Here is a 23,820-nt window from a genome sequence, read left to right on the forward strand (position 1 = left end):
TCCCTAAAGGACGTATCTATGATGATTTGTCGGACTGTGTATTTCAAACACATAATTGTCTACGCGTTTATTAATACCCACTCTTCGCCTAGTGAGCCTAAATTATGGCTTGTGCCAGATTAACCCGACATCCGAATGTACTATGCAGTATTAAATTCATTACATTGATATACTATTAATATGAAATAAAATCCTATAGTGAATAATGACCAGACGAGAGTATAACGGGCCACTGCAGTGACGTGATTCAGTAAAACTTTGGTATGGTGAACAATTGTGTGGCTGAGTGAATGTTTCTTTAATAAAATCAGCCGGTCCTCATCGTACGTGTTTCTTGTTTCGTCGTATTTCAGTTCGCGCTTTTAACCGTTTAAGAGATTCAAAAGTTGTGCGCGTCACTTTTGCGGAGCTCTCTGCCGATTAATTGGTGGGCGAGTCAGTTGATTTGTAGTTGCTTTTTACTAAACCAAGGCTTCTTGAGCTCTAGAGATAGAACAGCTAGAACAATCAGCAAGCGCACAAATAGCCTGCTGATGTCTTAACTATTACTGCACATTTCATTTGTCGCCCCCAAAGCAGGTTAATGCTGGTTCGCGTAAGTACTCAATAGTCGTCTCAGTTTTAAAGACAATGCAGTGGAGTTAATTGAATACAGATTTCTTTACCTTTAAAGATGGCCACAAAAACAAAACAAAAAAAAGAAGCGGGTACGAATTTCTAATATTATTTTATATTTCTGTCCTATTTTCATCACGCCCCAAGGCAAAATGTCGCTAACCAGATTCTTAAACTTTGTTTCCTTCCTGTTTCTTTTTTTCTTTTTTTCGTTTCTGGGGTCATTCTCACACAGATCTTAACTTCAAACAAAACCGTCACTTGGTCGTCTTCGTTAAGAGGATACTAAACCAAGGAATTTAGTGTCCATATAAGTGGCGCACGTTCTTTCCACGAGCCAGCAGCCGCCGGTGTGCGCTGCTGGCTGCTGGCAAGCACACTCAAATAAAATGACGTCAAAGACCTCCATTCGCGGTTAAGAGGACAGCGAAATGTATGGGCTTCGGGCCAAAGGAGAATGAAGACAAGTTTTTCATCTACACAATGGTGTCTGGTGTAAAATGTAAGCGATTAATTGGTCTAACAAGCATGTAGCTTTCACTTGTAGAACATTGAGAACATTTGTGTTTTGCGCAAATAAAGAAGTGTAATATAATGTAAATCACGGTTGAGCCGATGTATGTCAATTAAACATTGTTACATAACTCGTGTCTTTTCAAATCGTCTTTGTAATTATGTGGTGCCAAGTAAAAATATGACGGCGTTTCAAAGTTACTGCAAAATGCATTGATTGCCGGCAGATTGTACATACATGCACTTCATAGAAAACGACCTGTTCCAGTAAAGAGTTTTAGGACTACATCAAAACATGGTGTTCGCTTCTACCGATGTTTTGATAGAATAATGATTAGTTGAATTTTACTTTTTTTTTTTTTTTTTTTACCGCTTGAGCAATTGATGTTCATTGCTCTAGTTTGTTGTCCGCTAAGCTGACAGGGCGATGGAAGCTGTGTGTTCGTCGGTCCAATCCATCGCTTGCTTCTTTTTTTTTTAATTGTTTGACTTCGTTTTTTGCCTGTGTGTAAATAGCGTGGTCACATGGCGCAAGACTTATGGTTGACTGGTCGAAACAGTACGTAGCTTTAGCTGCGCGTACACTCTAAAAAAAGGGGGTATCACCTTACACCCTTTTGTCCCATATAATACACCCCAAAACTTCATTTCGACGTACAGCGCGCCATAGTCGAACAGACGGCCCCAAATTTTACGAGGGGCTTGATAGGGGTGCGATATAACTTAGTAAACAGCTAATGTACGTATCAAAGACCACAGAAAGAAAACACTGAGGTTTTGCAGTAGGGCCAAGAAAACCCCGATTATTTTTTTTTTCGTAGTCAGTAACACGTATACATTAGCTATTTTAATAAGTTGTACCCCACGGCTATCACGCCTCTCCTGAAAGTTAGTACCGTCAGATTGACGTCAGTGCGCTGTACGTCGAACTGAAGTTTTGGGGTGTCTAATATGGGACGAAATCCCAGTGTAAAAATACACCTTTTGTTTTTTTCAGAGTGTACTGTATGAACAAAATATAGACCTTTCCAGCGGCAGTCTCGAACGAAGCGAGCGGGCAAAAAATGCTGAGTCACTGAGCTGTGGGCGCATGCGCAGCGTCCGTTATACCGCACAGCAGATCAACAGCGCATGCTTGGAAGGCGTTCCACAGCCCAGCAGACAAAGATGGCAGCGCGCAGGAGGCGATTTCTGCAAAGGTCTATAGACCAGTTTCGAAATTCGCGTGCCGCTGATTATTAGAAGGTCGGAACCACTGCACAATGGCGGAACAACGGGCATCGTGGAACGTGCAAGTCATGCCATAAAATACCGAAAGTCGGAGCGCGGCCATCGAGGAGCCGACGAGCCAATCAAACAGCGTCGAAGGTGCAACGTCACTGCGCTAATCCTCCTTTTTTGTTTTTTTCTGTGGATGTGTTTTTGCCTTTTAGTCCAACTAAACGCATGACGTTGCGGTTTTAGTGCACCATTGTGCAGGGATTCCACAGCGGCCTACAGGGGACCGTTTTTCGAAAGGGGTCTTGGGGCAGGTCGGGTTTAGTTCTCTTTTCATTTTGCGTAGAAACGCGCTTATGGCTGCCGTGCCTGTTTGGAGTCGACGCAAAATCGTTGCTTTCGCACATGTCCTTCCCCTCGGCAAAGACAGTTCTGGTTTCCCGCTTTTTACGTGGATTTGCACATCATGAGTGGCTTTGACCGGGTGTGTAAGGATGTCAACCGATGGGGGCTTCTGATGGGCCACCGCTGCAAGTCTGTTCGCCTTCTCATTCCCTTGAATTTCGGCATTCCCCGGAACCCACTGGAAACACCGTTGTGCATTTTGTCTTTAGGGCGCCGACTGCATTTCTTGCCTACGTTGTTAGAGGATCACTGTAGTTCACGTTTTCCAATCTCTGCAGGGCGCTCTTGGAATCCGACTATCTGCTGTGGTGGCAGCCCCAAGGCTGCGTACAGGGCACTGTCGATGGCCATTGCTGTTTTCGGAAAGTGGAACGCCACAGTGCTTGAGGTTCTCGACCGGTTTACCGACCTTTCCGTGTCGTTCTCTGGCTTCCCGGCGTGCTTTTTTTCCAGGTGGTCCTCCACTGCTGCCTTGGCCAGCAGAACTGGTTGATCTTTTTTAAACCTGAGGTTGTCTATCCGGATGTCACTTTTAATTTCTGCTACGTCCCAGGGAGCAACGTTTGCGTCCTCTATTGCTGACTACAGCGGTGCAACCACGACAAAAGATTCCTCCATCACGGTCTTCCTCTCTGTCTCTTTTCTTTCTTGCAGTTGTTTTACAAACCATCTGCCTGGAACGGTAGAAGCTGTAGCCATGTAGTTGTCTTCCCTTAGCCTGTCGCCTTAGCGCAGGGGTCTCAAACACGCGGCCCGCGACTCGCTGGGACGCGGCCCGCAGGCAACCGGCTACCAGTCTCAGTTCCCATGTCTCGAGCGCTAGAAATGGCATGCGCTATCGTGACCTCATCTCGTCGATTAATTTTCGCTCAAAAAATAGCTCCGCTCTTTTAACGTATTCACAAAGTTTATACTTATCTGTGTTTATTTACCCTTTGTTTCGCTTTATTAATGCTTCTCAGCTTTTTGTACTATAAAACAAATCCGCTACTAGGCTACAAGCACAAGCTCTTCGTTGAGGAAAGCATCTCGGGTGCGCGAACTCTCGATTAGCAGGAGCAACTGCCAAAGATAAATCTACAAGCTCGGAATTCTCGCCTGAAAAAAACAAACGTCACCATTGAAGGACAAGTGTTCGTTCAAAGTGTTGGAATGAAAATCGTCAGGAAAGCAAGAAATGTCAAATTAACTGATTTGACAGCACGTTGGTGAGGCGGTATTATTTAAATTCTGGTTATTACATCAGTTCAAGGCCCAAAAGTAGTCATATAAACAAAATCAAATCTAAGGATGTCACTGGCAAATCTGCGAGTTTACTTGAAGCATATAGAGCACGAGGTCTCTCCTCTTTGAAATCTTTTGAACAACCCCCCCCCCCCCCCCCCTCCCCGGACGTCTTAAGTTTGCCCTCGACCCTTTCGGTGTGGATTATCCGGCCCCCACAGTCAAATGAGTTTGAGACCACTGCCTTAGTGGATCTATCGCCATATCCCCATCTCTCTCAGGACCGTCTCATTGGCTGAGGCTCTTGGGATCCCCACTGCCATGCGTCGTCCACTTCTATATGTAGCCGCTCCAGCTTATTCATGTTCGTTCATCAAGACATCACGCATGGTAGCCTATAGGAGTCTAGATGTTACCAATGCTGCATGGGCAGCTGCAATGGTTCGTTCTGAGCAACCCCAGGGAGGTCCAGTCATACGACGAATTACATTTGCGGTCGGTCTCTACAACTGTGTCGTTACTTTCACGGTCTGGGCCCACTTTAGCCGGTTGGTGAGGGTAATTCACAAAAAGCGTTGTTTGGGCACCCGCTTGATCCTTGTCCCTGCCAGTTTCACCTCGCTGCTGGGGAACCGCCGCCCGTTTCCCCGCACCGACATAGATGCTGCTTTTTCCCAGTGAGAAGGCGAGTCCCAAATTGTCTATAAAATTCTCCATCGGATTTATGGCTTTTTGGATGCAGCTGTAGATTTGCCTTCTGTAGATTCCGGCGACCCACAGGCACACATCGTCGGCATAGATGTGCATTTGAACCTGGAGCGTTGTTCTGGGAATGAACTGCGGGATCTTGGCTTTCACTATGTACGACACAGGGCTTAGCACGCTGCCCTGCGGCAGCCCAAGATGAATGACCCTTTAATTGGGCACAGTGTCACCATCTCGTATTTGCACTTTTTGGCCCGTTAGGTTAAGCACCTTTCCGGTCAGTCCGAGCTCAGTGAGCCTCCTGAGGATTGAGGAGAGGGGCACCTCGTTATGCGTTCTACGTCTAGCAAAGCCACCACGGCACTTCTTCGCCCGAGTTTGCTTTCGTCGAGGACGCTCGTTAGATCCAGGATGTTGTCTTGTGGCAACAGCTCCTTTCTGAATCCAATCATGCTTTCCGGCAGGCACCTATTCTCCTCCAAGTGCCAGCAGAGCCGCTCCTGTACGAGCCGCTCCTGTACGAGCCGCTCGAACAGCTTTCCCATCACTCTAAAAAAAAAAGCCCGTGCGTCTGCTTTCTCGCACAACACCTCAGAGACCCAGTCACCGCAACTTACGAAGGCAGCTCAGAGAATGACGATGCCGAAACATATGTTTAGACCAAAAAACGCAGTCGGAGTTGTGAAATTAGACAATATTTTTCGGCATCGTCATTCGCTGAGCTGCCTCCGTAAGTTGCGGTGATTGCTTCTCCGAGTGTTGTGCGGAAAAGTAGAAGTACGTATGTTTGCTTTTTTTTTTTTTTTTTAAGTATATCGATAACAGCCGTTATTCATAAAATTATGTGTGAGAATATGTGTCATATCCTTGCGCTTATCAAGTGAAACATCTTGTAGAGCTTATGTCCTATCTAGCGTCCACTGATTGCGTTGTAGTGATAGTGGTGATAGGGAGTTTTCATAGATTGCGTCTTCCGTCGCACAACGCTCTTCGCAACCCGTGACGATATCCGGAATTCTGCCGTCAAGGCCAGCGGCGCGCATACGCACTAGCGGCGTCTTCGTTGCGGAGAGCGTAGCGGAGTAGGGAAAACTGTCTACCGTAAAGTTCCGAGAGAACGCCCGCCCCCGAGAGATCGCCCATCCCGTTTTTCTTTCTAAATATCGGCAACATAAAAATTCCGAAACATCGCCCACCCCCCGATTCCCGTCGCACGTCACGCAATGTCCCACGGGAATCGACTAAACCGCGCAATTTGCTGTATCGGCACGTCTGACAAGCGAGTTTATAGCGGGTTCCCGCGTTTTTGTCCGCGATCTGCGCACGCGATATCGACTCCTGTAACGCGCGGGTTGTTCCCACGTGTACGTTGCACTGTGAAATGCGAACCTGCTGCGTCTGCAATCTGCGGTATCCGTTCCCGTGCGCGATCTCGATTCCACGCGAGTTGGTCCCGCGTGTACAGGGTGTCACAAAAGAAAATTTACACGGTCTTTTTTACCGCAAAAAGAAACTAGGCATCGCCGAACGCTCATTCTCCGCCCAAAGGTAGCGCTAGAGGTCACAACCAGATGCCAAAGTTTCAGCCCGATCCGATAACTTAATCAAAAGTTATAAATGATTTTCTGAAAATTTCAATGGGAAAATGGCGGCCGACCGAGTTTTCAAACACATGGGGCTCTATGGCACCAGAAACCGAAAACGGGCAAAAATGGGCTCCATTTTCCCATAGGCAACCTGCAATGCTGTTTGGTTTGGCGCCATCTAGCGACTGAAGCAAGAAATATTGGGTACCCCTGGGAGTGGCGGCTGCATTGTTCAAACGTGAGCTATTACTCTGGTGGCGCCGCTGAGCCTAGTGTCCGAAGCAAGAAATACTGGGTATCCCAGGAAGCCGTGATCGCGTAACGTGCCAGTAGAGCGAAAGCTACGGCCCTGGCGGGCCAATTGGAACGCGACTGCGTATCACCGGAGCGCGTCTCAACCAATACCTTGTCTCAACTCCGAAGAAGTATCCGGCTTTTCGCTGCGTCATGCTCCAATATGTGTGCGTTGCATTCGAATAGTACGTCGCGCATTTCGAAGCATTCGGCACGCAATGTGGGGCTTATCGTTCGCCGTTTGCCAAGTTACAACGAGATAGGGTGTAACCGTGCGCTCTCACCCTGCTGGCGCCGCCTGGCCGTTGCCGGCTGCCTATTGAAATTTTCAGAAAATCACTTATAACTTTTGATTAAGTTATCGGATCGGGCTGAAACTTTGGCATCTGGTTGTGACCTCTAGCTCTACCTTTGGGCGGTGAATGAGCGTTCGGCGATGCCTAGTTTATTTTTGCGGTAAAAAAGACCATATAAATTTTCTTTTGTGACACCCTGTATATTGCATCGTAAAATATGATTCTGCTGCGTTCGCGATCTGCGGTACTTGTTCCCGTAACATACGAGTTTGTAGCGGATTCCTGCCTTTTTGTCTGCGATCTGCGTGCGCGATATCGGTACCCGTGACCGACAGGTTTGTAGCGAGTTCCCGCGTGTTTGTTGCACCAGAAAACTTGCATCTGCTGCGTCCTCGATTTGCGGTATCCGTTCCCGTGAGATGCGAGTCCTCGGCGGATTTTCGCGGGTCCTCAGCACCTTGAAACGCGAATCTGCTGCATCCGCAACCTGCGGTATCCTTTCCCGTGACACAGGAGTTCGTAGCGAATCCCCGCGTGATTATCGCATCGTGACACGCGAATTTGCGATGTCCGCGATCTGCGGTATCAGTTCCCGCATCATGTGGTTTGCAGGCGGTTTTTGATAAAGTTTTGCTGCGGCGTCCCGAAAGATAGCTCACCCCATGGTTTTCACCATTTATCTCTTCATTTTGGATGGGCGTTCTTTTGGAACTTTACGAATGTATGGTTTAGGTTGTTTGCTGCATGCGATGGAGGGCGGGGGGAATTGGTGATTGACTGTGGGGTGCAGTAACACCCCGAAGAAATGCAGCCGAAAAACATTTTATTGGTTTCCGATCGAGAAGTCTCTGCGACGGAATTGGGTCCGAGCAGTCCGACGCGAACGCTGGCTCCTAGCGTTCGCTTCGAGCTAGAAAACAGTTCACACCTTGTTATGCTTCGTTTCAGCTTAAGTCCAAACGCAGCCGACGCTCGCTAATGGGACCAATCAAGCAGCGTCAAAAGCGCAAGTCACTAGGCCTGATATGTTTATGAGTGGTTCAGTTATGATAGAGTGCACGTACAGAAACATGACGAACATGATGGTGCACGTTTGACGCTGTTTCATTGGTCTTATCAGCTCGTAGCGCCAGCTCCGTCTGGAATCGAAGTATAGCAAATAAAACCTGTTTCGAAGCGGCATCTGGGTCAACATGTCGGCGGGTCGTGAACGCAGCTTCCCAAGAGAGGTCCCCTCGGAGGCGATGCCGGGTGCCGGCAGATCAAATGAGAAAGGCGAATCGTCTCAAATCTCGTGCTGAAAATCTTAAAACATTGTCATTACTTGACTAAGAAAAGCTCGATGAATCATAGTACATTATTTCCCACGGACGATCGCGACGGTCTCCTAACTGCTTCAGACACTGGGAGAAACAAACTCAAGCTATAAATGTGCTGATGTTTATACAACATATATGACGTCACAAGAAGACGGCGGACCAGTTGCAGGTTAGTTTCAGTTAGATCGTATTTCTAAGATTAATTTCTTCTTACTTGCTGCTTAGGCTGTTTCTTATGTGCTCTTTAAATGACACATGCAAAAGAAAAAAAACTTCTTAAACAGCCCGGTTGGGAAAAGGAAGTCATAAAACGAATTTACAACGAAAAAGAAAAAGCGAACGAATTTATAGTTGGCGCCGCGCAAAAGTGGCCGCTATTTGTCACGTGGTGCTTCCGCTCTTTCGGAAGCTTCCTATGTTCTCTAAAAGTTACTTATTCATCTTCGTTTGAAGTGCAACAAAAAACGAATATTAATAAGTAACTTTTGGAGCCCAAAGGAAGCTCCTGAAAACGCGCCGCCGGCGCGCAAGTTCGTCTGCTCCGTGGCGCCGCCACCGTCATCTGACCATGGTTGACTATATATATATATATATATATATATATATATATATATATATATATATATATATATATATATGTGTGTGTGTGTGTGTGTATACGTATAGCGGCATGTATAAGCTAGCGATTGAAGCAGCGTTTACCAACTTTTGTTTTGGTACATATCAACGTTACTAGAGCACTCAGTTGGGTGGCGGTGGTGGTGGTGGTTATAACTTTATTTTTCAAAAGGTTAGGAGACCGACGAGTCCCGGTTGGGGCCCTAGTCCAGGGCTCCGTTGGCTTCTCCAATCCGGCGGGCACGCTGGTCCTCGAGCTCTGGGCTGGACAGGGCCGCCTCCCAGGAGGTTGGGGTAGGGGAAGGAGCGGGAGTGATGCCCTTGCCCGGAGGGTTAGGACATTCCCAGACGGTGTGGTAAAGGGTGGGGCGGGAATTCCCGCATCCCGGGCAGGTGCCCGGGTAGCGGGTTGGAAAACAACGGTGTTTATGAAAGACTCAGTTGGGAAACTCGCCGTCGAAACCGGGGCCGCTGGCGTCCACCGAGACCGAGCTAAATACGACAACAGCGCCACTCTTTATCATTTGTCTGTACTGTGGTCACATTGAGCTTTTAGAAAGCATGTTTTTGCGTAAAAACAAACGGAAAAGACTCTTTTTGTATGAAATTTGTTTTGAGTTGAGTTTAGTACAAAATGAAGGGCGCGTGATGTTTTTATAATCTTTAGTTTGCAAGGTTTTGCGGAACAATTAGTATTGTTTTTATACAACCATGCCTCAGCGGTCTTTTCAGGTAGCGCGTCCCGACCAGGTGCATTTTAACTTCGGTAGAAATTCGCGGCGCGTCCGCTGGGGAGACGGGGGGGGGGGGGGGGGGGGGGGCACCCCTGTAATCTTTTCCCCTGTATTTGTTTCGGCACCAAAACGGCCGATTAAAGCCAAAAAATCAAAGCCAAAATTAAAACCAAAATTTTTGGTGATTTTAATTTTCCTTGTATAGACTGGAATGCTCAGACTACGAGTTGTTTCGGGGGATCTAGTGTGGACCGCGATTTTATAGACTTGTGTTTTTCTTTTAACCTCACCCAGTTGGTTTCCTTCCCTACAAGGATCACTGAAAATAGTTCAAATATTCTGGATTTGGCACTTGTCACTGATCCTCTTCTAGTTAAGGATTTATCTCCACTAGATGGCATTAGCGACCACAAGGCTCTTCATTGTTTTCTTGATATCAAACCGTCAAAGTCGACGTGCATTTCTAAAAAGATACGTTTGTACCACAAGGGGAACTATGACATGATGAACTCCGAGCTCTCCGACTATTTTGTTTCTTTTAATGAAAACTTCGACTGCCATAACGCTGATGAAAATTGGCAAGCTTTTAAGACCAAATTGTTTGAACTTATTGAAAAATACATACCGTGCGCAACAATTCGAACTACCGCGTCTAAACCATGGTACAATAATTCCCTTCGTCGTCTATCTAACAAAAAGAAAAGATTTTTCAGGAACGCTAAAAAAGCAAATACACCAGAAGCTTGGCCTAAGCATGCCACTTGCTCTTCTGAATATAAAAGTATGTTGAGAGAGTGTAAACGCACATTCTTACAACACACTCTACCTAATATGTTACTAAACAACCCTAAAAAATTTTGGAGCTTTGTTAATGAAAAACCACACTCAGAAATCAATCTAGTCAATAGCTCTGGTGATAACATATTGGATAGTGAATGTGCAAATATTCTAAACAGGGTATTTTCTGATGCATTTACCGTTTCTACACCCATTACTGGAATTCCTCCTGTTACAAAAAATTATTTTCCAATGGATCCTGTTATTATAGACTTTCAAGGTGTAATCAGCATTATAGAATCCCTCAAAATGTCTTCATCATGTGGCATAGACGGTATTAATGCGAAGGTTCTAAGTAACACTAAATTTGCATCCGGCCTTTACCTCACAAAAATATTTCAGCAGTCCCTTGATACAGGTGTGTTACCTTCCGACTGGAAAATTGGTAAGGTCATTCCGGTCCACAAGTCCGGAAGTAAAACATCTCCACTAAATTATCGGCCAATATCACTCACCTCCATCTCCTGCAAGATCCTCGAGCACGTCATCTACAAGCACCTGATTAACTTCCTGGATTCCTGCAACTTCTTCACCAACGCGCAGCATGGCTTCCGGAAACACCTGTCTTGTGAGACCCAGCTACTTTTTCTCACTAACGACCTGTTTAAAAATCTTGACACTGGCTATCAAACTAACGCTGTTTTTCTTGATTTCGCCAAAGCTTTTGATAAAGTTCCACACAACCGCCTTCTCTTTAAGCTTAGTTCTCTCAAACTGGACCCTCCTGTTCTTCAATGGATTGAATCATTCCTTACTCATCGCTCTCAATTCGTTTTCGCTAACAACACGTCCTCCTCTTTCTCTCCCGTTTCTTCCGGTGTTCCACAGGGAACTGTGCTTGGCCCCTTACTCTTCTTAATCTACATTAATGATCTCCCTATTCACCTATCGTCCTCTGTTCGTCTTTTCGCTGATGACTGCGTTGTTTATAGACTAATAAAAGACCCAAACGACCATATTGCACTCCAGAACGACATTAACAAAATTGCTGAATGGTGCCGCACATGGCAAATGTCTCTTAATATTAACAAATGCATGCACCTCTGCTTCACACGTTCCTCCTCCCAGCCCTTAAACTCTTTAACACTCAACGGCATTACCCTTCAGACTGCTGCACAGTACAAGTATCTTGGCGTCCATCTAACCACTAATATGTCCTGGAATGTTCATGTAGACAAGACAATATCCTCTGCAAACCGTTCACTTGGCTATATCCGTCGCAATTTCAAGTCTGCTCCTTCTAACCTCAAGCGTCTTCTTTACGTCACGCTTGTTCGCCCTAAACTAGAGTATGCTTCAGCTATCTGGCATCCCCATCAGGCTTTCCTAACCAACGCAATCGAATCTGTTCAAAATCGTGCTGCTCGATTTATACTTTCTGATTACTCTCGCTTTTCTAGTGTCACTGCAATGAAATCTCAATTAACCCTTCCTGACCTTTCCGTTCGTCGCAAAATTTCCCGTCTTTGCCTTCTTCATAAAATTTACTACTCTGAACCATTACGACAGTCTCTCCTCAGCCCGCCCAGCTATATTGCTGCAAGAGTGGATCATTCATGCAAGATCGCCCGTCCCAAGACCACTTCAGCAGCCCATCAGCATTCGCTCATACCAGAAGCTATTGTGGACTGGAATGGCCTTCCCGATGACATCGTCACCATCACCGATAACGCGAAATATAGAACTGTACTAACCAACCACTCCCCTCTATAATGCCCCTTGGGGCCTTGAGGGTAATTGTAAATAAATAAATAAATAAATAGAAGTAACATGCAGTTCCTTGAGTGGCCGCTGCGGTAGAAATGGCGGCGTTGTGTTCGCCATTAGCTCGGTTCTGGTGGACAGATTGGGGCCACTTTTTCAGAGCAGTCTCTATGGCAGTTTCCCAACTGAGTTGTTCTAGTAACGTTGGTATATATGCTCCAACGTTAGTATGCTCGTTCGTTGCTACGGAATGGCGATTCTGTGTCATTCAACCTCGCGTTTCATTGCGAACACTGATATCAAGAAATTTCGAATGAACTTGTGAACACTGTGAAAACAATAAAGTTGCAGTTCCGAATGAACGAATTACGGTTGAACCACGGTGTAAGAGGTTGAACGAACGCCGAGTAAGGTCGCTGCATATCACTGTGTTTCGAAAAGTATAGGGTGATTTAAGGAGACGCCAGGCTCTTTAAATCGACCGCAAAATTCGGTTTCTTAACCTATCGCGCTACGACTTTGTGCAGCGTTGCCCACAGATGGTACTTTTTTTTTTTTTTTGTGAAATTTGCAAAGAGCGAATTTACCTGAGGAAAAAGTAAAGAAAGAAAAAGGCTTAGCTCCTATGAAAACGCAGCGACGCCACCGGTCTTCAAACAACACGGCACCGTTTCGCACGGGAGACAAGAGATGGCGCAAGCGCTCGCGACGCCAACTGCCGCCAACGAGCGAGCATACGACGCCGAGAGCCGACGTTTTTAGCAGACAAGGAACTGCAGTTCCTTGTTGTTGCCGCGCCTGTTTTTGTTTCTGCGACTGTCTCCGCCTGCGGAACGCCGCCGCTTTTGAGTCGAAAAGATTGTCTGCTAAAGACGCCGGCTCTCGGCGCCGTATGCTCGTTTGTTGGCGGCAGTTGGCGTCGCGAGCGCTTGCGCCATCTCTTGTCTCCCGTGCGAAACAGTGCCGTGTTGTTTGAAGACCGGTGGCGTCGCTGCGTTTAGGGGTGTCGCGAACTTTTGTCGAACCAGATATTTTGGTCAAACTTTCATGGTTCGACTGGGTCGAACCGGTTTGACGAACCTTCGACCTTTTCACCAGATTCGACCGGTTCGACTTTTGTGGACAGTGTGGCCAGAGCAGGGTGTAAGATAGACAGGTGGGGAAACGGCCCATAGAAGCCTACCGCAGCGCCGTGACCAGATTGTGTACTCGTCTGCTTGCGGGTACCCCCGACTTGCGACAGATGGCGCTGCGGCGAGAGGAAAAAAATTGGAATCGAATTTGCGTGGAACGCTATAGGAGAGTGCGAAAAATAAGCCGAGAGAACGACAGTTCTTCATTAAAAATCCACGAGAAACCATCTCCGTCAGTTTAGAATGTCGCCATCGGTCGCCCACCCGGAGTGAGAGTTCGCGGTGCTCCACATAGATGGCGCCACAGAAAAAGAGAAAGCCGAGGGGGACACAATGCGGTCACTCATTTGGCTGTCGTTTCCCCACCTGTTTATCTTACACCCTGGGCCAGAGCTTGATACAAGCATGTCTAGGTTTGGAATTTTTTTTTTTTATGCAAAGGGTTATTCTATATTGTGAACAGCTGCAATTAAAAGAAACTACTTCTAATCAATGAAGAAGTTAAATTTTTAGTACTGTATTAACTGAAATAGCCAATCAGCGCTGCACTTAATTTATCTCTTAGCCATTATCATCCAATCCGAAGCCAACTGGCCTGCCTGCCACGCATGCGCACGCGAGTCGAACCTCAATAGAAGGTTCGTCGAACCTTCCACTAAAAATTCGAAAAAGTCGAACCTGGTCGAACTCGAACCGCGGCCGGTTCGCGACACCCCTAGCTGCGTTTCCATAGGAGCTAAGCCTTTTTCTTTCTTTGCGTTTTCCTCGGGTAAGTTCGCTCCAACGTCACTAAAACACTCAGTTGGGAAACTCGCCGTCGAAACCTGGGCCGCTGGCGTCCACCGAGACCGAGCTAAATGCGACAACAGCGCCACTCTTTTTCGTTTGTCTGTACTATGGTCACCTCGAGCTTTTTGAAAGCCTGTTTTTGGGTAAAAACAAACGAAAAAGACTGTTTTTGTATGAAATTTATTGAAGTTTAGTACCAAAAGAGGGGCGCGTTATGTTTTTTAAAATCTTTAGTTTGCAGGGTTTTGCGGCACAATTAATATTGTTTTTATACAACCATGCCTCAGCGGGCCTTTCAGGTAGCACGTCCCGCCCTAGGTGCATTTTAACTTCGGTAGCTCAACGCGGCGCGTCCGCCGGGGAGATGGGGGTGGCACCCCTGTAACCTCTACCGCTGTATCTGTTCCTAAAGCCGAAATAGAAGTCACGTGCAGTTCTTCGAGTGGCCGCTGCGGGAGAAATGGTGGCGTTGTGTTCGTCATTAGCTCGGTGCTCGGAGACAGGTTGGGGCCACTTTTTGAAAGCTGTCTCTATGGGAGTTTCCCAACTGAGTGTTTTAGTAGCGTTGGTTCGCTCTTTGCAAATCTTACAAAAAAAAAAAAAAAAATGCACCATCTGCGGGCAACACTGCGCAAAGTCGTAGCGCGATAGGTTAAGAAATCTAATTTTGCGGTCGATATAAAGAGCCTGGCGTCTCCTTGAATCACCCTGTACAATACGAGAGGTGTGTCAGGTGTGAAGGATGCTGACATCAAAATACTTTGTATTTTATCAATAAATATTCTTCACAGGTTCCTGAGACCGGAATTTGAGTTCGGCATGCGGAAATAAAACCCGCCACTCAGAAGGGTTAAAGATCTTTGAAACTGTCACAAATTCATATTTTGAGAGTTTTGGGGTCTGCTAAACAAAAGTACCCTTCGCAAAGCTACAGTGCCTGGAAAAAGCGCGAGAGCCTAATTTCGCTGTTTTCGTCGGGAGATGAGATACTTCTGGCAACATTTGAACAGTTTGCCAACATGGCGACTTCAAGTTGCGGCGTCGATGTGAGCAGCGTTAGCATTTTTGATGTATCGTCAATTGAAGAGGCTGAACGTTTATATAAACACCTCTGCGAAGAAGAGGTAAATGTTTTTAAATTCCCTTCAATGTCCATTTTATTTTGATGTTATTTTACTGCTGTCCTGACATTCGTTTTGTTTTCGGTTGTGCATTCCCTCCGGGGAGTTCCCGGGTGCGAGGCAATCGTGAAATATAATCGCACAGACTAAACCTTCAGCGGAAGCAAACCCTTTCGTTGCGCCAATATCTGTTTAGGTATCATATTTGTTGTGATAAAGTTTCAGGAACTAATATTGGTCTGATCAAATCTTAACTGGTATCCTTCTTCGCTCATGAACGGAGACGTAAACACGTCTGAGAACTGTAACCTAAGTCCCATAAAGTAAACGAACGATTTGTTGGGGCATGAATCCGTGCTAGGGTGTTTAGCTGGCATGTTAATTATATTTTTTCTCTTGGGTTAAAAGTGTTTGCGTTTCCGGAGTTCTTAACGTAATTTATTTTACATTTCCGATTCTATCTTCCCAATGTATCCATAAAACTTGCAAAAAATAACACGAACACAGCAGTACAAGGTTTAGTTCTCAGAATTGGCTGAGAAATTCGTTACCGTTAATTGCTTCGTGTAAAATTGAATGGCTATTTAATGTTTAAACAGACACCTCTGTCCCCTTAAACAATCGTCCATATTGCGAGTTGTCTATAATAACGAGACAAAAGTGCACGCATTTTCGCAGTTTGTCCCCTAAAACGGTGACCGTATATAGGCGTATCCATATCAGCGGCGTCCAGAGTGATGACATTAGCCTTTGGGCTTTAAGATTTTCTGAAGCTTTTACTCGCACTTAGCTATTATAATTCGCTTTAGGATCAAGCAAACAAGACACTGGACGGTCTGGTTTCGCAGCGAGTGGACCTGGAAGTGAAGATTGCCGACCTTCACAAGATTTTGTAAGTTTGCGGTACTCACGCCCAAAAGTAACCGAGGAAACTCAACAGCATCTGCAGAACCAGCACTCCTGTTTACCACTCTGGGTCTATATTTGTGCCCTTGGGTTAACGTGCATGGTGGTGTCTTTGTTGTTGTTCTTGTTATATTTGGCCACTCAAAGGGTTCATAAAATACCAACCTGCTATTGACATCATGGGATGGTGTGGCAAGCTTTGCCAGAGTGATTTATCAAACCCCTCTTACTTTTAGCTAGGCCTGAACCTTCGAATTCCTATTATACACACTGCTCGTTGAAAAAAAAACAAAAATAAAACAGTAGAGCTTTGAAGGCCTTGCATTACCACCTTTTGGAATTCACCATGTGCTCCAAAACTGCTTCACTGTCTCATATGGTATTTCTGTAGGTGAAGGCCCTTCTTAGCACCTGTTGAGAACAAAGTATTTGGTTAAATAAGACAAAGCAATTATGCACAAGCCAATACCATAGTCGGTGACAGGTTCAGAGTTCAAGAGAAGCTCCTCGTACCTCTTTCCAGTTTAGCAGAGTGAACGCTGTAGGGGAGGTGACCTCCTCTCCAGTGTTCACTCTCCTAAAGTGGAAGGAGGTGGGAGGAGCTTTCCCTGAACTCTTAACCTGTCACCGACTATAGTACACTCCTTGCACACAAGATGTGTGTGCATGTGATACTGATTGTAATCAGGGGAAGGTTGGATTCGTTTTTTTGTTTTAGACTTCTTTGTACACGATTGTTTCTGTTTTGCTTCTTGAGGTAATGAATTTATGTTTCATTTGCCATTTCACCTGTGTGGCACACGGCACTCGTGTTTTGCTCTGTTTTCCTCTAACAATGCATCGAAACATTTCTTGTCTCACAAGTGTGCAAAAGCAAACTTCCGACTAGACTGTGAAACCTTTCATCCATGCCTCTAAAAGTTTGTGTGTGTATGTGGCCGGTGGCACGTTGTGAATGACCTTGCAAATGTATATATAAGCATCAGTAACGTCGCAGTCCTATTAGATGTCTGTGGACTGGAAACACTGCCGTTTTCTCATTTTCCACACTGTACTCTTCATATTTTTTTGTGAAATTTTGTCAAGGCTGACAATTTCTGCAGCACTGCAATCCAGAACTACTGATAGGAAGAGGGTGTAAGCGGTCTCTGCATTTCCCTCTTTCCACTCACCACTGATGAAAATAATCAAAGAGAACAGAAAGAAAGGTGTCTCTTTGTCTTACCTTTCTCTTTATCATTTTACCAACTTTTTTTTAAAGGGTTACTTCAACGAAATTTGAAATATATCCGTTGTGTTCAAAAATAGGTTGAATAGGATCCACAATATCCGTAAATGACAATCACACATTTGTATTTTGAGCCTGGTGGCTGTATTTTTGGTTATAAATGGCTCACTCTAGCAAGCGCTCAGAGAAGGCCCAGCCTAGAGCACGTGACATCCGACGCAATCGTGACGTAGGTCGTCTCGGGACGAGCAAAGCTACAGCGAGGCTGACGTCGAGGGGATGGCCTAGTCATTCTAGCCACCGAAGCGGCTGCTTTTGTAGGAATATTGAGTGACGGGTTAATCTTTTATAATCTTGTAGGGGGACAATAGCTACTTCTGGAACACACAAAAGGGATTCTCGGGAAGACGGGAGTTCCTCCTTCCCCTCTTCTATCGTCGTGGCCGGAGGCGAGACACTCACCGTCACTAGCTGTCAAGGTTCCTAGACGGGCATTACAAACGAGGCGTTGGCGACATCCATCAAGTGCTCTTTGCTAATCGTTTAATTTGTTTTAAAATTTCTTGTCATGACTTTTTTAACAGTATATTGATGTGTTCGATGTGATACTGCTCCTTTGAACACATACAGACCATAAAAGAAGTGCCGAAATTTCGTTATAGTATCCCTTTAAAACGCTAGGAAAGCTGTGCCTGCCCCGCCAAACGTTGCGCAGAAAAGTTGACATCGAGTATAGTAAAAGTTTCTACCATAGGTGCCACTGGTCGTTGTAGGGTAGAAAAAACACTTTTTATAGCCTCGTCCCACTAGAGCGGCAAACACCGATTTTTGTCCGACGACACCACAAAGTTCCTTGTCGCTGATGATGTCCCACTGCAATGACAAACACCCGCGACAATCGCCGGCAAACGATCGATGACGGACGAGTTCTTGTCTGTCGTTGAGCTTGAAGTGCAGCAAGCAGTCCCACTCACGAACATCTGTCGGAGACAAACTTATCCTCCTCGCCCGCTTGTGCTTTCTGTTGCCTCCCTTCCCACCCTTCTACCCTTCCTCCCGTTCCTCCCGTGGCTCGATCCGGCGCTCAACCTTCAGAGAAGCCCTTGGCGGCCACTCCTCGTTCCCGCAGTTCCGGTCCCTCAATTGCTCGTAGTGGTCGCTGGCGCGGCTTGCTTGCTGGCGCCGGGCGGTCGTGTTGCGAAAGGGAATTTGCTGTGGCTGGTTTTGCTCTCGAAAAAATTGGTGCACAAGGTGGTGCTTCAAGACACCGAGGTCTACGCTCCTGCATCAAGATGGATACACTTAGTTTGAGGGCTGACCAAAGTAAGACCGCTCACCACGAAGTAGGAGACGACGTTCCGTGGCAAGCCATTCCGGCAGAGGAGAGACTTGTCATCACGTTCTGTGATGATCAGGATGCCGTATTGTCCACCAAAAAGCGCCTGCCATCGATCATTCGAAAATGAACTTATAAACGTCATCAAAATCGGCGTGAAATTCTGTGGCACTCACTTAGAATTCCTCGAACAACCCAAAAAAGGAACGATTCGGGTATTCTAGTTCAGAAAAAGTATTCTAGTTCAGAAAAAGTTTGGTGTTGATTGTCACGACTGTTTGCGGAAAGTCGCCAACGGCAAACGAAAACAAGTGGAAGCTTTAATCAAGAAATAAAGTAATCGTCTCCGCTTTTACTGTGTTTGTCAGAGCGTTTTATGCCCAAAGAGCGAAACACAAAAACCGCGTCACCAAACTCAGTTTGTGTATTTTGAAATGTTTTGTTGACCACTCCAGTCCCACTAGGAAACAAGTTTCCTTGTCCCCGTGTTCTGCCTCGTATCCGCCAGGTGGGACGGTGGACTCCGACAAACAAGCTGTCTGTGTCATCTGTCGCTGGTTGTCGTGTGTTGCTGTCATTTGTTGCTGTCTGTCGCTCTAGTGGGACACGGCTACTAGAAACCAAACAATCGTACAGATAAAACTTGTCAGTCCATTTTTAAGATTTATTTATACCAGTCCAGGCACATATTGTTACGGCATTTGGACAGAGAGCATTTCACTGCAATTAGTAGTTACAGGTTGATGCAATAGATGTCCTTTATTCTTGCGACTTCTCGCTCTCGACACCTGCTTGCTTGGGTTGTTAAGCCTCGCTTTCTTCAGGCAACAACAGTGGCGTTTCATGCGCGTCGGCAGCCTCATACACATTTCTGGCAGGGCTAGCATGGGTGCCGGCTATTGGCTCTGTCTCTTGAAATGCCAGAAAAGCTGCAAAGCCTTTTTTTAATGCTAGGCGAGGTTTCTAGGCGAATATGGACATCTCTCCAGGGGCCCTAATCTACACGGCAAACCAAGCGGGACGAAGGTACCACCACCTGCTGGGATCCGCCAGCTCCGCACCACTGGCCAATCACAGCAGGCGGCGATGTCTCGCTTCCTCCATCCTGCCGTGTAGATTAGGGCCCCTGCTCTCTTACTAGGCTGCTCACCCGATCTAATTGACTCCCCCCTTGCCATCAACAGTGCATCTTCAGCACTGTCGAAGACCTTGTCCTGTGTATGTTTATCCATGTTCTAAAATAATGCTGCATGCATGGCAGAGTTGGCAACGCACGCAGCTGCCATTCAGAAAAACAGAGTTTGAACTTTGAACCCTGCTTTGTCCAGTCGTTTCTTTCATCATTCTATGCTATTCTGGAAAGTTCCAGGCCATGCTTAGCTGTCATTGTGGGTTCTGGTTCGGAACATTCCAGAACATACCGCATGTATAAAAACAGCTCTAAGGCACTTGTTCAGGGCAGTCACCCTTCCGTCACCGATGCAGTATGATCAATATGTTCTGTTTTTCCATTAAATCATTATTTTCAATTTCACATCCACCTCCTATTTCTATTTGTGACAGTATTTCATCCCTGGTTGGAGTGTTTGTTTTAGCCATTCACTTACCGTCCGTGTGTTATCTTTCTCTTCCATGATTAACTGGTACTTGTGTTAAAATACTAGGGGTGTGTGAAGAGTGATTCGAATCGAATAGCACAGCGTCATCCAACTTCTGCACTGTTGAAAGAACCGGCAGTCTTGGCTTTCCCTTGCATTGTCAAGGCTATGAATGACGCAATGCTATTCAATTTGAACCACTATTCGCACAACCTTATAAAAAACCTTTCGATTCTGTTTTGTGAAGTACAGTTCCACCCTTCCAGGCCAACATTCCAACTGGTGCACAGTGATGCAGAGCAACTTGCGAACATGATCTCGTTCACCTCAACACTTGCTGAAAACATCAGCAGCAAGGTTCGGCAGCTTGATCTTGCCAAGGTGCAGTATACTGTATGCCCTTGTCATTGGGGTCTCGAATTATATGTGTATGGTAGTATCTACAGCAAATTACCACACATTCAGTTTAAAAATGTTGATTGCATTCAAACGTGACTGAAATTTGATTTATCACTCTTTTCTGACTACGGGGGAAATGCCTGTTTCATGTGACTTTTTACATTTTTTCCCCTGAGGAAGTTAAGGTTTACAATATGATGCCATCCATAGAAATTAAGCTAAATTAATGGGCTTTTGAGTGATTCAAACATAAGAGCAGAGACTTGAATTCTAATATAGTCAACTCTCATTAATTTAAACTCTCTTAATTCAAACTTGTGGATAATTCAAACTAACATGCAGGTCCATCCTATGCATCTCTATGGGAGGAAACTCCTGATAATTCAAACTTTGCTTTATTCAAACAAATTTTCGGCCCCCCTCGAGTTTGAATTAACGAGATTTGAAGTTACAATATTTAATTTTTCAAACACAATTGTTTTCCAAAGGTTGGTCCAAATCGAGTAAAAATATGGCTATATCTTGAAAGAAAGAAAGGGCCCAAAAAATGTAAATATATTAAATGTTCCTCATTTTCACAACAAAAAACTATGCAAAAACAAGTTCTAGTAAAAAAAAATTTAAACACTTAGTATGCAACCTCTAAGGTGAAACACAGCGACAGCTGAGGTGTGACTTCGGAGCAGCTAAGGTGTCATTTCGGAGCAGATGGACTGAATGAACGGTACAGGTGCGAGCGCACGCCATAGAGTCCGCATAGGCGTTTCGTATTAAACCAAGTAGCACACCGAACGAAAATTCCATAGCGTTTTGGAACCAATGAGCGTGTATTAAGTAGAGAGCATTTCAGCTGTCTGCATAAGAGGGGAACGTGTTTTCATACGTTGCTCTGGTACAGAGTCGCACATGCTAAACGAAAAGCGCCGAATAAATAGGGACAAGGAAGTAGACAAAGTACAAATGAAGGTTTATTGAAACAATCACTATTAATACCTTGTTTTTTTTTGGCTATTCATTTAGAAAATAAAACTCTGTATCTGTCAAGTGCATTGACAGGGCACTAATGCACTTGCTTTCCCCTTGCTTTCTGATACAGAATTCATCGTAAAATGCTAAGGCAGTTTTATTTGTATCTCCTGAGATTTGTTGTTTGCGCTAATTCTAGGTCATATGGGCAGCTATCCCAGTGCACTGCCATTATGCCCGGCAGGACTGTTTTACTGACCATGCATGTTATCTTGCTACTATGCATTACCATGCATGTTATCTTGCTTGCTTGTTATCTTGTTTTCAGCAGCCTGTGTAATGTTTTGGGAGAGTGCCGAGAATACCCGCGTCAATATGGAAAGCGGTCGACGGCGTGAAATCGCAAAATGTCCCACTGACAGCTATCGCTGTAAAAGATTTTCATCGACCAAAAATCAAGTGAACCCTCATGACTGACAGGCCATTGGGCTAAGCAGTTTCTTAATGTAGTGAAGCACAAGTCATCGTAACTAAAGTATGATAATCTGGCTTCATCATCAGGCCCACTACTGCTCTCCGAGTCCAAAAAATCAATGAAGGATTTGCAAGAATTGTCATGGTTGCGAGTGCATGCCGGACCGGTGGAAGCGGTCATGGCTGTCACAAACGACGACGCGTCGTCGGCTTCACATTTGGCTTGAAAATTGCTGCCACGTAGAAAGGGGAAGAGAAACACAGAAACCGAAACTGTAGTCTTCAAGCTACCTACAGAATGGTGCAATGAGCATGACAGCTTTGCAAGAGTTTTGAAATGGCCCCCTGTGCCCATCAATCTCGGGTGATTGACATTCTATGGGTGTGGTTGGGAAAGGGTTAAAGGTCCTCAACTTCCCTGTAACAGCAGTCGCTAGATGAAGTTCTGAATATTGTTTTTTTTTGTTGTTTTTCTTTCAGAGTCGAGTGACTGAGTGTGTGCAGCGAGTCGAAGACATTCTGGATCTGAAGTTCTGTACTGATGGCGTGCAAACTGCCTTGCAAAATGAAGATTATGAACAGGTATGTGGGTGTTTCGAATTGCTTCTTGGGAGAATTATGTAGGAAGTGTTTCTGCTGGTGTCGTGCAAAGACAAGTGCTTCGTTTGCCCTGGGTCAAATAAATTTTAGTGTGGGCTCTTGCTGCTTGGCTTTCCCATAACGAGTCTAGTATGATGTTCCTTCTTAGCTACGTCTTGAAAGAGAGTCCGTCCCTCGCAAGCTGGAATTTGGATAAAAAAGGAGGCTAACTTTCAGTGTATAGGCCCAAATACCATGTAAACCAATACTGGCAACTCCCGCGGAGTGCGGGTGAAAAGTAATCGCAGCGCCCCTGGCGAGCTCGGAGTCTCTGCTAGCAGTCGAATTCTCCGCAACGCATTGGTTTTGCCTCTCTCCGTACGAGGTGACCAATGAAAAAAAATTGTCACGGGTATTTGCTGCTTTGAATGTTAAAAAATAGGTGCAACCTCATGAGTGAAGGACATTTTCTTCGCGTGGGGAAGATGTTACAGCTTTTAGGGCACTCTGTCAGAACTTAACGTAAGCCAGTCAAAACTTGAATGTACCATCGCCCTGTTTCTTGAAAAAGGGCAATGTAAAAAAATCTTCAGAACATAGCTACGTTTCAACTTTACTGTTCTTTTCAATCAATTCGTTTCGTTGTTGCAATTCCAATTTCTCATGAATGTATTGCTTAAAACCGTTTCGTCGAATAGGCGAGCTGGCTAATCCCGATCGTCTCCGGATAAAGAAGCAAAAGGCAATTTTGAACCACGTACGCTACTGCGATATCAGTATGCTCTGGAAGGAGTCGATTGTGCACATGAAAATCCGACGCTATTACTAAAACTACTAAAAGCGGAGTTACAAAAAAAAAAAAAAAAAGACACGGTCGTGCTTTTTTTTCTATTTTTCAGTTTACTTTCTTTTTTATCCTGAGTCGATGCTTCGCTGCCGCGGTCTTTCCTCCTCCAGCGTTAATGTTTTTTGTTTGCTTTTTTCCTTTCTTTTGTTTACTTAACGTTCGAACCATTGCATATTTTGCTTTGCCTTGTTTGGCTTAGTTTTTACTCTCTTTCCTTCGCTTCGTCGCTTACTACCACCAGTTCGTCTGCTCCGCTATGCCCAGTCATCTGCAGGGCCTCTGCAACTTTGTTGTTAGTATTTTTTTTTTTTCATTGTCTTCTGTGATAACCTCCTATGTTCGCCTTCTTTTGAGTGTCTGATCCGAAATCTCCATA

The 23,820-nt window shown here is 45.4% G+C and overlaps 1 protein-coding gene across 1 annotated transcript in view; it reads left to right on the plus strand.

Annotated features, from left to right (window-relative positions):
* The first annotated feature begins 14,993 nt into the window (after nt 1-14,993).
* Nucleotides 14,994-23,820, plus strand: part of LOC8038309 (conserved oligomeric Golgi complex subunit 4) — a 48,752-nt gene continuing 39,925 nt past the window's right edge. The window contains exons 1-4 of the mRNA XM_029985120.3: nt 14,994-15,114; nt 15,921-16,003; nt 20,446-20,560; nt 22,499-22,600. Of these exons, the coding sequence (XP_029840980.2) occupies nt 15,010-15,114; nt 15,921-16,003; nt 20,446-20,560; nt 22,499-22,600 (405 nt within the window). The 5' untranslated portion in view covers nt 14,994-15,009. The remainder of the gene's footprint in view (nt 15,115-15,920; nt 16,004-20,445; nt 20,561-22,498; nt 22,601-23,820) is intronic.

The sequence above is a fragment of the Ixodes scapularis genome, unplaced genomic scaffold, assembly GCF_016920785.2.
Source record: "Ixodes scapularis isolate PalLabHiFi unplaced genomic scaffold, ASM1692078v2 PGA_scaffold9__187_contigs__length_104089568, whole genome shotgun sequence".
NCBI lineage: Eukaryota > Metazoa > Arthropoda > Arachnida > Ixodida > Ixodidae > Ixodes > Ixodes scapularis.